We start from the raw sequence: 13,627 nt of genomic DNA on the forward strand, positions 1-13,627 counted from the left end.
ATGGACAGCTATTTCTCCGGTCATTCCGCTTCTCGCGCTAGCAGCGCTAAGTGAGTAATAGCCCCGTAAGCCGACTTCCATCCCACATGAATCTACTTTGTGCTCATATGCTCCGTTTGCCTCCTTTTCTCCTTCCCTTTTTCCACATGCATTAAGCTCATTGTTGGGGAAGTGGCTGATGCTCAAAGCGTACGGATCGAACCTGCAGTAGTTTATCTTTCCCTCCTTGGCGCGAGGACCCGCCCACCGGGTACCTGCTGCCACTCTTCCATGCAGCTCAAGAGGGAAATGGATGGTGTTGGAAATTGAACTATCAGAAGGCAGATTCTGCATCAGCCACCAACCACCTTTTCTTGTGCATTATTCATGCAAGGCACGTTTTCTCCTCTCCTCCGTCCTATTTCCCCTTTTTATTTTATTCCCTTTTCAGAAAGCAAGCCCATTTTATTTCTTCTGCTGGTTGGATTTTTATACCTTGAATAAACACGAAACACTGGATCAAATAAATGTAATTTTGATCTGCCTGTTATTTTAGATTCACTTTTCTGAATTATTCTGGAATATTTCACAATACAGGACCCCCTACCCTGAAGATATACTTGGCAGGCCCCAGTACGCAGTTATTTCATACCAGAACTCCTTCAAATTGCTGCTGCTTGAGTTGACTTGCACTCCTGCTCTGTTGTTCTTTCAAACGATCCAGAAAGGTTTTTCAATGTCGTTTTAATTGTGTTTCAGTCTCATATAAAATAACAATAAAAATAGCGATCCATTCATTCCAAAAACAAATATAGAATCGCTGTGGAACAAGCTAGCAGAACGTGCAAAAGAAGTTAGGACCACCTGATCTCGGGGGGGGGGGGGGGGGGGGGGGGCTCTTGTTATTTTGCCTCTTGTGTGATGCACTCTCCCGTCTCCCGTCTCTGTGGACTCATGCTAATAAAGATCGGTGCCTGCCTTCACACCTGACTTGGGGAGGGCAGGACAATATTAGAGCAGCCGTATCTCCAAGGAGGCAGCGAAATGTCACGCCGAAGAGCCGGGCAGGATGCGCTGAACGTGTCAAACAGGTTGTTCAAACGGCTTAGCGCTCGTTCTCATTAGAAGTGGGAGAACATCGACATTAGCCCCGTGTGGCAGCCTGCTAAATATAATGATTTATGCACAAACAAACACAAGTGCATGCTGTGTCAGAGACTGTGTGTGTGTGTGTGTGTGTACTCGCCTGACAGGTTGTCCAATTTCCATGGAAACTCGTTTTCCCACCGCTTGCCTGTCGGTGAGCCTTTGTAATGTCAATCATTCTCAGGAATGATTGCAGTCATTTTAGCAGGCACAGATTTTCATTCTCATCTGCAGAAATGGCTGCGGCATGAACCCGCTCCGTGGCGCCGTTATTGCGTTTTAAGTTTCAAAAGTGGATTCTTTTGTCTTAAACTTTAAGTAATAAAACAGGAATAAAAAGAGGCAAGAAAGCATCACACTCTGACTGTGGCTTAGTCGGAAAGCCCTCTGATAAATAGGAACAGCTTTTTCTTGGCCAGATTGCACTGTTTGAAATTCACGCATTTATGCAAAGTCCATTTTGCACCAAGTACAAAGCCGGCATAATTCAACTGAAGGACTGCAGAGTCATGCTAAGCAATGGAGGGCACTGTTTTGTGGCTCCGCACTAACCCTAACCCTATAAGACTGAATGCTTGTCTTTTGGGAAACGTAAGACAATGTCTCCAAGGTGAAGACTAAACTAAAACATTTAAATTTGAACGCTGTTCCCTGATATCGATCTACGTCTCGGTACAAGGGAAAACTGCAGAACAGATTCTCTATGGACGCCGAGGTCGAGTTGGTCAATTGCAATTTGTATAATGTAGAGTCGCATGGCAACAGCATGTTAGCCTAGACAATGTAATCCACTCTGCCTGTGTACACTGACTGTCTGTCTGTATTTATAACACGAGTGTGATTTTCAGACCCGTATCCGACACTGTTAGGAGGCTAAATACTCATAAAGGGCAAGTTTCAATTTCAGCAAAGACTCTAATAAACTGAAATCATTATTTTTAACTGATGATTTACATCATTAGATATAATTGTTATGTACTGCTTGGAAGTCCTGAACAATAAATTGATATAATAAAAGGGAAGGGCACTCAACAGAGCTTAAACCCCCACCAAGGTCCAACCGTCCCTTTTAATTAAATTAAACCCCAATACAAATTCCAGCTAAACGTGTGCAGCAACAGAATGGCTGCCCTCCAGGTTCCGAGAGTGTGAGTGGGGAAACAAAGGCGACGGGCCAACCCTTTAATCTGGCGTCACTCCAAAATGCATTCGTTATTGGCCTGACCCCGACCCTTCCACCAATGTTAATGAAAACCCGTCAAGTATTTAATTCACAATTGACAGAAATGCTGAAAACAAGCCCGTCTGTTCATCCATCCTTCCTCGTGTAGACGTCCTCAATCGCTTTATCTGCCTTGTGGGTCGCGGGTAGTGCTGGAGCCTGTCCCAGGGGTACACCCCGGAGGCGTTGCCAGACAGACAGACAGGAGTAATCGTTCAGTCATCCATCCGGAACCCCCTTGCTGTGAGGCAACAGCGCTATGCACTGCGCCACCGGAAGACAAACCCTATTTGATGATTTTCAATGAAGTCTAGTGAACATATAGTTTGGTGAACTTCGGGTGAGTTGCTGTTTAGATAGACACTCACCTGACCCGTACCTACCCTGCACGAATATACACTGATCGACCGCCCGACCCAACCCAACCTCGAGCTTTAAACATTATATTAGCACCATGGTCACGTCTGAGGCGTGGCGGGCTCCAAGGTGCCGATCCTGCCGTGCTTCTTTCTCTCGGCTAAACTCTTGGCTGAATAAAAAGACAAATCCTTCCAAACGGTGTTCTTTATTGTTGAAGAGCAGCAAAAAATGAAATCGAGCCCTGATGAAGGACATACATTCTGTCTCTCCCTCTTTTCTCTCTGTGTCATCCAAATAAAGATTGAGTTGGCGAGGGCGGAATACAACACAAGTTATTCATGTTCAACTCTTCAGGGTGTTTTTGCCACCAAACTGCCTGCGCCATATTTTTTTGTAATTCCAAAACCTGGCCAATCTTCAACTTCAAGGTAAACTCAGAAATCACTGTGTGCAGTAAAGATGTTGTTCAGAGTTCGTTTTTCTTTCCACTTTATGCTAAGCTAACAGCTACATTTTAATTCCACAGACATGAAAGGTGCATCGATCCCTTATTTGTCTGAATTGTTTCCAATAATTCATCGGTTTGCAGCCTTACAGAACATGCTATGAGTGACGCAAGCTGTGCTAACGGGTGTAAAAGCGACAGCGAACCCGAGCCTAGCCCTCTGCTTCAGCAGGACTCTGGGTCAGCTGACAAACAGCGCGGTGACACCTCTCCTACAGCTGCTAGTGATGCATGGAGAGACATCCTCTCGTCTCCATTGAGGATGATGATGAGCAACACGTCCCAGAAGTGCGTGTACCGATGCATCTGACCCGCAGCATCGCTCTCGTCATTAGTCGTCACAGAGATGAGGGCAAAATCGATAGGAACTCTGCTGCGGGGACGTATCATTAAGATAACCACACGTCTCACATCACTTTGGCCAGAGCGAAACCCCGATTCTTATTCATAGAGTGGAGAAGAGGCAAAATCGAAGATCTAGAAGCAAGGAAGAAGCAGTCTTCACAAGAAGACACCGCATTAACTGTGAGGAGAGTTAACCGAAAGACAACCGGGAGGAGAAGAGCGACAGATCACATCATTTAAAGTCCAACAACAGAATACGGGTGTGCTCACGGAAGCAGCAGCAGAAGAATATAAGACGGGTGCCGCCGCCGCCTCCCTGCACCCTCCTAATCTCCCTCCTGTCTTGTGTGACACAGTTGTGCATTTAGATGGAAATCAGGCTTGTAGCTATCATTTGCTCTATTAACTCGTGACAGGAGCAAACAAAGCCTGATGATACACGTGTGGGGCTGTGCAGGTGAACACGCATGAAATACAACCTCGGGTCAATGCGACAGAGTGCTGCATTACAGGGTTTGACTTGGGTGACACGCTATTGAGCACGCAATGCACACATCTGAAAGGCAGTATAAATGACATTCAGGGAGGGGGCTGCCTGCTCTGAGGGTTTCTGGGCCTTTGTTGGTCTGAAGGGGTCTGAAGAAACGTAACTCCATCCCTCTGTAGAAATGACAGAGCGATTTAGACTGCTCACATTTAACCCGACGACAGCCGCGTTAGTGTTCACTCCAGCACTCACTGTCCTGCGTCGATCCAGCAGAAGGAACACATTCAGCTTCTGTGAAACTCACACCTGCACAAAGGAGAGTCAACGGCAGGAGACGGCAGTCTGCAGGTACGCTACCTCCTCGTGGAACCACTTCGGCTTCGTGATCAAAGCACAATGACGGAGCCGCAGTGGTGGAGGAAAGTCCAGAAGGAATGTCCAGCAGGGGCAACATCGGTATTCATCGCGTTGTTCTCCATTCTTCGAATGTCCGAGATTTATCTCTGAGCCATCTCCTTCATTTGCCCCAGCAGTCCTGCCTTTTGGGGCACCAGCGCCGCCGCCGTGACGGTCTGGTTGGCTGGGAGCGGTGGGGGGCTCCAGTCTGGCTGGTAGAAGTGGATGTCAAAAGTCCGGGCCCAGTTGGCAAAGACCCTTTTCTCGGTGATGAAGCGGTGATGGCTGCCCCGTCGCCCACGCTCGTGAGAGATGTACATGGCGCACTCGTCTGGGCCGCGGGGCTCGTAGTAGTGGTACGGGATGGAATGGTGCTGAGGCTCCCTGCAGTGGCGGCAAGAGAGGAGAGACAACCGACGTTTCAGGAAGTGGAGACGAGCCATTTGAGTTTCAGAGTGGGCATTATTTGATTTGCCTTTGAAGTTGGCCTGATTCAGCGACATTTAAATGCCACAGTGAAAAGACAAAACAGTGTTTTATTCTAGTAGTATAAATAATACAAATCTACATCAAACGCATGTCAGTAGCCAAGGAGGCCCTTTCTCAGTCACATGTCCAATCACGGTTACTCTTTCACAATGCAAGTTTTCCATTCCAGCATTGCCTCGCCTCTTCCTGGACACGCAAGCTGCTTCCTTTGGGATGCGCCCATGTTTACTACATTTGATAATAGAATATATTAGCCTTGTGTGAGTGCAGAGAAACGCTGGTAGCGAGATGCAGAGCGCTGCCTCACACACCAGTGCCTTTCTCAGCCTGTGATTTATTCCTTAGCGGCTATTGTTTGCCACGTTTGCGTTTATTGTTAGTGCTGCTTCACGTAGCTTGAAATTATCTTTGATTTCTTTCATTATCTCGATTCATTTCCGTCTTTGAGCTGCTGGATCCAGAAATAAATAAGAACTCATCTTCACAGGATCGTAAAGCAACGAAGCGGAAGAAGCAGAAGGTGTATTTTGACCTCTTCCAGCATGAAGGAAATTTCCCGTCTTGTGATTGAAGTGAGTCGGGAGGAAGGAGACATTTGATCTGGTGGCAAGACAGAGTTGTGAGAGAGAAGTGGAAGGCTGAGGGAGGAGTTGGACGGGGAGGAGAGCTGGGGGGTGGGGGTGGGGGGTTTGCAGGTAATGCATCTTTTATATTGATTATTTCTTAATGTTTGGGCTTTATAAGTATCTACCCTTCATATCGAGAGCGTATCTATACAAACCGAGCTTTTGGATTACATCCAGTAGAATCTACAGAACTAAAAATGATTGCAGACTTAAGCCAAACGTTTTTATTTTTTAAAGAAATGAAGTCTTTCCCTCTTCATCATGGCCATTAAGATTGAATCTGTGCCCAAAATAAAAGCAGTAACTGCAATCCATCAAGAAAGATATAGTGAAAATGTTCAGGTTTTATGTAGAAATCTATTGAGACTTGCTCCGTGTCCAATAAACGCCCTCAATTAAAGTAACGGCTGAGATGGATGAGACATGAGCCGTAATGCAAACCATTAAACACCACTAATGAGGCTGCGAAGAGTCAGAGGCAACTACGAATCCCATGGTGCTTTGTGTTTCTGCCATAACAACCGTGTTTCATTTAAAGGAAATGTTTTTCACTCGCACAGAGAATAAAGGCAATAATATTTCATACGTTTATCAGCAGCAGGCTGTTAGACATGGAGGGTTTTCTCTTGTATTTTTGTGTTTATGGAGCATAAACTACTATTTATAGCCATCTTTTCATTGTTTTAAAGTAAACATGAGGAGGTTAATATCCATTGGCAAGTCCTCGCAGCTAATGAAGACACTAAACTTTACTGCGGTCGTTATTGCAGTTCAGTAAAAAGCAACACAAAAGAAAAGGAACGCGTGCTCCTTAAAGGGATGAGAAACATGTCGGTAATGTTTGTAACGATAACGACAACAGAAATATATATTATATTATATAATATAAGATTTGTGAACAGAATATGAATATGGCCTTTTGTGGAATAATAGGAGCAATAACGAACGCGTTGCATTTCTACTTTTGCTCATGTTACGCACACTTTGATGCGTCTTATCAGGCGACTGTGCTGATGGGACTTGGCGTGCACGTGAAACATGAAACAGCGGCGTGGTGGTGCTGGTGGTGCTGGTGGGCTTGTGTTGTCTCACCTGCAGAAGTCCGGCGCCACCATGCCGTAGACGTTGATCCTATCACACAGCTCCAGAGCGATGGTCATCGTGAACCAGCCGGTGCTCAGCCAGGAGTTTGATATCCTTCTGCCGAGAAGAGGAGGAGGGAGAAAGACGGCAGCTGAACGGATTTGATTTGTGGGAGAAAAAAATGAGAAAAGCTGTGCAACCTTTGATTATTCTGAAAATAACTTGGAGAAACAATTCAATATTCTGTCTGTGAGTAATGGCAGAATAAAAATGCATAAAACCCAGAGGTTGGCTTTCCTTAATGAGACATCACTCATGTTCTTCCACAGTTTGTTTGCTTTCACACCTCACCAACGAGCACCAATCACAGATAGCAGGTTATGAAAGAAATAGGTAATGAGGTTTTTATTGCAGGAGAAAATCTCTGTCAATATAAATGTCCATCAGAGCGGCTCCTTTCGTACGAGTCCTTCAGGTGAACAAACCGTCACCTGATTGGCTGAGCTCCTCCATCCCTAAAGGACCAGTAAACACTTGACTTGAAATGTACAGAAATACATGTAAATGTTTTGGTTCTTTCTTTAGTTTGGCAGTCAAACAACTAAGTTCTTATGGAATATGAATACAAAATTGTTCTATAATTATGAATCTATGTATCAGATGCTTCACTTTAAAGATCACATATTATACTCTTTTTCCACAAGTTAACACAGTTCCCAGTAAACTTATATAGCAAACAGATGCTGCAGGACAGCATCCCTCATTTCTGTCTCAAACAGATGCTGCAGGACAACGTCCCTCATGTCTGTCTCAAACAGATGCTGCAGGACAGCGTCCCTCATTTCTGTCTCAAACAGCTATGCTGCAGGACAACGTCCCTCATTTCTGTCTCAAACAGATGCTGCAGGACAGCGTCCCTCATGTCTGTCTCAAACAGATGCTGCAGGACAGCGTTCCTCATGTCTGTCTCAAACAGATGCTGCAGGACAGCGTCCCTCTTTTCTGTCTCTAACAGATGCTGCAGGACAGCGTCCCTCTTGTCTGTCTCAAACAGATGCTGCAGGACAGCGTCCCTCATTTCTGTCTCAAACAGATGCTGCAGGACAGCGTCCCTCTTGTCTTTCTCAAACAGATGCTGCAGGACAGCGTCCCTCATTTCTGTCTCAAACAGATGCTGCAGGACAGCGTCCCTCATTTCTGTCTCAAACAGATGCTGCAGGACAGCGTCCCTCTTGTCTGTCTCAAACAGCTCTGTCAGAAAAGCCTCTGAAAACGAAACTGAAACTAAATGCATTGTAATGAATGTGTGTGCACGTGCGCACACATCTTGTGCATGTTTTCGTACTGGGACGTCACAGTAAGAGAGATTTCTTCCAGAAGCGTTTCTGTTCTTGATTTCAGAACTACATAAACTACAGGATTGACTGGATGGTTTATTTCTCTGTTTTTGGGCTGATAACGACCCAAAGCCTCCATCAGAGTCCAGAAACACGGGAGAGTGACTTTCTCAGCATGGGGGACCTTTAAGTCTGTGCTGAAAAATACGGTATAGCTTCTAAAATCACCTTTGGGTGATTATTATAATTGTGAACCATATTAATAACCTGGGATTCAATTAACAGTGAAGTTCCACGCAGCATTTCTGCTAATAATTGAAGGCAACAGTCGCACCGCTAGGACTATGAGCAGACTGCCAGGTAGTGTATTTTATCATATTGGCCAACATGTTTCATTTTATTTTAGAATTTTGTAGGAAATATTCCGTGAAAGGAACTCAGCTGTAAGAACAAATGGAGGGTATTAAATATGTGGTATTTATGGAACTGTGTAAATTATGACGATCTATCACTCAGATTGCAAATGTTAGCCTAATAGCCTCGAGAGAAAAGGATGCAGGATTATTAGGTCATTATGGGGCGTTATCAGGAAACATTTTTAATCAATCCCATTGACGGAGTTTGATGGATTCATGAGCCGATAGGGAGGATATTTCACTGCGTCCTGTGGTGTTGGATGAGTCGCCAGTAAATCATCTTTGTACCGTGATCCCACCCTAATTGAAATCCCTCCAGGTAATGAACTCAGACGGACAGGCCTTCAGTATGTGGCCGTCCACTGGGCCACAGCTCACACGTCATGCTTAATCTAGAGGAGATTGAGTCTGAATTTTAGTGTTTTCCTCCAGTATAAAAGTAAAATAAAAACACAAATTTAAATGGTGTGACTTGCGGAGGGCAAAGCTTCAAACTCTTGCTGCAGAGTTTTCCAGACTGCGCTTTGGATCTCTCTGCCACGTCGTCGCATTGCTCTTTCTGCAGGGTTGTTCTCGTCTCTTCCCACAGACACACTCCAACCTCCTCAGCGGCTCGGGCTGTAACTCAGCGAGACACAGAAACAGAGCCCGGCCAGGCCCGATAAGGAAACGAGGCAGGTACTGTGTCTCAACTCCAGGCCTCTCTTGGTGGCCCCGTGTTTAAAAACATGTCCTGTCTAGCCTCCCTTTCCAGTGGACAAAAATGTGATGAATTGCCCTCTGGGTGTCTTTCTATTGAACGGAACGTGATAAAGTGCCCTTCCAGTGCAGATAACATGGTAAAAGGCCTTCTGGGGTAAATCTCTCGTGGCAAAGTACACTAAGGGGATCCTTACATTGAGAAGCCATGACAACCTGCCCCATTAGATGCTCAGCCAGCGCTGTGCTTATGGGATGTCCTCCATGCTCGAGGGCTCGTCTGCCTCTGAATGATTCCAGAGTCCTTTTAATGTTTTATTATTACAGAGGCGCAATAATTACAACATGATTACAAGGCGAGGAGGCGGTTATGTAATTGCCAGGGGGGGGGGGGGGGGGGGGTTGTCCGTCCATTCTGTCCGTCCGTCCGTCCGTTAGCAAGATAACTCAAAACGTTCTGGACGGATATGGATGAAATTATCAGGAAATATTGGGAACATTACCGATGCATTACAGATTAATTGGATTCTGGATCACTTTGAAAAGTCAATGGAGCTTCAAAATGTGTTCCTCAATATCTCGGTTTATCATTGACCGACGTTTATGGACTTTGACACAGTCGTGTAGGGTGGGGGGGCTCTATCTCACCACCGAATTTCATCCGGATCGGATCCAGAATGACGTTAGGACAAAAATATTTAAGTTTAACATTGAAACAACTCGATTCGCTTTGAAAAACATTTACATTGTGTGAGGAGGTGCCACGGAGTCGATTCTAATCATTGTGTGAGGAGGTGCCAGGAGGTGGTGTGACTGAGTGTAATTAAAGCTCAGCATCATGACCAGCGGGGACATGCAGCTCGGAGGACAGTTTTTGCCGTGACTCATTACGTGATGTCTTATTTTTTCCGCTGCTTGGAGACACCAGAAGGTAAACAGGCTTATTTATAGCTGACATGTTGAACCCGAGCAGTGGAGGAATAAAGATCGAATCCTTTCCTTTCCTGACAGACGCTTTGCTTTTTCTGAGGCCATCCATCTAAAGAATCCTCCGTTCACACGGGGTGAAGACAGCGAGAAGAAGCCCAGCTGTTCATTCCCGGCTCATTCTGTGGACTGTCTGTTCTGCACCGGAGCGCTTCTCTCTTTTCTTTAGCAGCACTTAACTTACTGTTTTCATTTGCCTCTCTTATTTATTTACCGTTGACATTTTCTTCTACATCCACCTCCTTCTCAAAGTGGTTGTTCAATTCAACCAATTACATTGGCTGCTGGAAACACAGAAGAAAAAACAGGATTCTTGTGTTACGCTCTGGAGAGAATGAAATAACCTCCTTTGGCTCCGTTCCATTAAAGGTCCCAGTAAGCCATGCACCTCCCAGTAAGGAGCCAGCATGCATAATACAGCAGTGTCTCTAGGCATGAGATTTAGACACAATCAGCAAACTTGATGAAGGGAGTCAAACCTGGCATCACATTCGTGTCGGCCCATTTATTGAAGAACTCGTTTGAAATCAATACCCAGAGAGGACGCGAGGCGTTTCAGGACATTGACTGCTTCCTAAATCCTAAACACATTCATTTTTTAAGAGCATTTAAATAAGTCATGGGCAAACTATTGTCCGGGGGCCATATACGGCCCATTGTGCTTCTTAATCCGGCCCGCCAAATTATGTCATTAAATTAAATGTTATTATAATTAAACCAATTTCATTAGACCTTTTCCCTGTAATGCTGCCTGTAAAAGGCCAAATCCTTTCACGAAATGGCTTTTACATGTCATTTATATTAGTTCACACAAACACCATCTGTTCCTGGCCCGGCCCCTCTGGCTAATATTAGAACCCATTGTGGCCCGCGAGTCAAAAAGTTTGCCCACCCCTGATTTAAATTAATAAAATTACCAATTTTGGCAAAAACATCCTACCATCCATCCATCCATCCACCCAACACATTACTGTCTACTATTCAATGCTATTATCTATCTTTGCATCTCATACTTCATGTGCGTTGTGATTTATTAACAGAATTAAGGGCTAAATTATACAATTTTATTGGAAATAGGTGACTTTAAGGGGTTAACCCTTTAAATCCAAACATATCATATTTGACACACATGGCCTTTCAAGACTTTGAGACTTCTTCAGAAGTTTTATCATTTCTCCCCCGAAAAAGCTGATAGATACAAGCCGACACATGCATCTGCATTTTCCATGAATCCCCCCCCCCCCCAGATTTAGCAAACATTATAAAAATGTGAGCACTTATATTGCTCTTGTGGGTCAAGTTGGGTTCTGTCTTTCCCTGCTAATCCTGTAAAGTGCCTTGAGATGACTTTATGTTGTGATCTGGCGCTATATAAATAAAACTGAATTGAGTTGAATTGAATATAATAATTCGTTTTGTTTTGCTTTGTTTTTTAGAAATTTGTCAGAAGGTTCCAGAAACTAGCTCCAGAAACTAGCTCTAGGGACGTGGAACGTCACCTCTCTGGCGGGGAAGGAGCCTGAGCTGGTGTGCGAGGTTGAGAAGTTCCGACTGGATATAGTTGGCCTCACCTCGACACACAGCAAGGGCTCCGGAACCACCCTTCTTGAGAGGGGTTGGACTCTCTTCCACTCTGGAGTTGCCACTGGTGAGAGGCGCCGGGCAGGGGTGGCAATACTTATTGCCCCCCGGCTCAGTGCCTGTATGTTGGAGTTTACTCCAATAAATGAGAGGGTAGCTTCCCTCCGCCTTCGGGTGGGGGGACGGAACCTGACTGTTGTTTGTGCCTATGGTCCAAACAGCAGTTCAGAGTATCCACCCTTTTTGAAGTCCTTGGAGGGGGTACTGGAGAGTGCTCCTTCTGGGGATTCCCTCGTTCTGTTGGGGGACTTCAACGCCCATGTTGGCAATGACAGTGAGACCTGGAGGGGTGTGATTGGGATGAATGGCCCCCCTGATCGGAATCCGAGTGGTGTTTTGTTATTGGACTTCTGTGCTCGTCACAGATTGTCCATAACAAACACCATGTTCAAGCATAAGGGTGTCCATATGTGCACTTGGCACCAGGACACCCTAGGCCGCAGTTCGATGATCGACTTTGTAGTCGTCTCACCGGACTTGCGGCCGCATGTCTTGGACACTCGGGTGAAGAGAGGGGCGGAGCTGTCAACCGACCATCACCTGGTGGTGAGCCAACTCCGATGGTGGGGGAGGATGCCTGACAGACCTGGCAGGCCCAAACGTATTGTGAGGGTCTGTTGGGAACGTCTGGCAGAATCTCTTGTCAGAAGGCTTCGACCATGTACCGGGGGAGGCAGGGGACATTGAGTCCGAGTGGACTATGTTTCGTGCTTCCATTGTTGAAGCGGCCGATCGGTGCTGTGGCCGTAAGGTGGTCGGTGCCTGTCGTGGCGGCAATCCCATGACCTCTTGGTGGACACCGGTGGTGAGGGATGCCGTCAAGCTGAAGAAGGAGTCCTATCAGGCCTTTTTGGCAGCAGACAGGTACCGACAGACCAAGCGGGGCGCAGCTACCGCGGTTGCTGAGGCAAAAACCCGGGCATGGGAGGAGTTCGGTGAGGCCATGGAAAACGACTTCCGGACGGCTTCGAAGAGGTTCTGGGCCACCATCCGGCGTCTCAGGAGGGGGAAGCAGTGCACGGTCAACACTGTGTATGGTGGGGATGGTGCGCTGCTGACCTCGACTCGAGACGTCGTAGATCGGTGGAGGGACTACTTCGGAGACCTCCTCAATCCCACCGACATGCCTTCCAGTGAGGAAGCAGGGCCTGGAGACTCGGGGGTGAGCTCCTCTATCTCTGGGGCCGAGGTTGCCGAGGTAGTTAAAAAGCTCCTCGGTGGCAAGGCCCCAGGGGTGGATGCAATGTTTGTAACTTAAGTAGTGAACTGATCAAACGGAAAAATTCAGCAATATGGCAACAACAATAGCAACACGCTGCAGTCAGGAAATCAATAATCTGCTGGCGGTGACTATTGAAATCCTGAAGGCGAACTTCAGCACTGGACAGCTCCATACGGAGCTCAGGATCAGCAGGAGACAGCTCCATAGTTAGTCGGCTACATATGGAGCTGTCCAGTGCTGATCCTGAAGTGACGTCTTTTCCGTGGCATTGACTCGGGGAATGTTCTTTATCTTTCCCACTTCGGTTGTTTTTTTTGGTTTGCGCATGTCCATGACAAGACAAGGTGGTGGCTTTTTGGTTTTGCTTTGATTTTGTATTGATTATCTTTGTTCCTGCGTGATGATTGCATTTGAATGGAACTTTTCCACATTATTAGATGTGTTCAGTTATTCCCATCACAAACTTTGGTTCATGCTTATGATTTTTCTCATTTACAGTTTGGCTTTATCTCTAACAATTTATAAGTTACAACCTTTTAAAAAAGTGATATCAAAACTGGATATTTTATTGTAATTACTGTCTAAAGAGTTAAATAAAAAATTAATAGTTATTTAACATCATGTTAAGGAGTAGTTACATTTATTTTACATTAAATTACATTACATTTCGTTATATTTTTTTTACTA

General features: G+C 45.7%; 1 protein-coding gene across 1 annotated transcript in view; it reads right to left on the bottom strand.

Moving 5' to 3' along the window:
• Positions 1 to 4,541: 4,541 nt before the first annotated feature.
• st6galnac5a (ST6 (alpha-N-acetyl-neuraminyl-2,3-beta-galactosyl-1,3)-N-acetylgalactosaminide alpha-2,6-sialyltransferase 5a) overlaps positions 4,542 to 13,627 on the bottom strand; it is a 38,323-nt gene continuing 29,237 nt past the window's right edge. Inside the window, exons 4-5 of the mRNA XM_068748793.1 lie at positions 6,648 to 6,755; positions 4,542 to 4,824 (exon numbers count right to left, since the gene is read on the bottom strand). Of these exons, the coding sequence (XP_068604894.1) occupies positions 4,542 to 4,824; positions 6,648 to 6,755 (391 nt within the window). The remainder of the gene's footprint in view (positions 4,825 to 6,647; positions 6,756 to 13,627) is intronic.

This window comes from Brachionichthys hirsutus, chromosome 15 (genome assembly GCF_040956055.1).
Source record: "Brachionichthys hirsutus isolate HB-005 chromosome 15, CSIRO-AGI_Bhir_v1, whole genome shotgun sequence".
Lineage (NCBI taxonomy): Eukaryota > Metazoa > Chordata > Actinopteri > Lophiiformes > Brachionichthyidae > Brachionichthys > Brachionichthys hirsutus.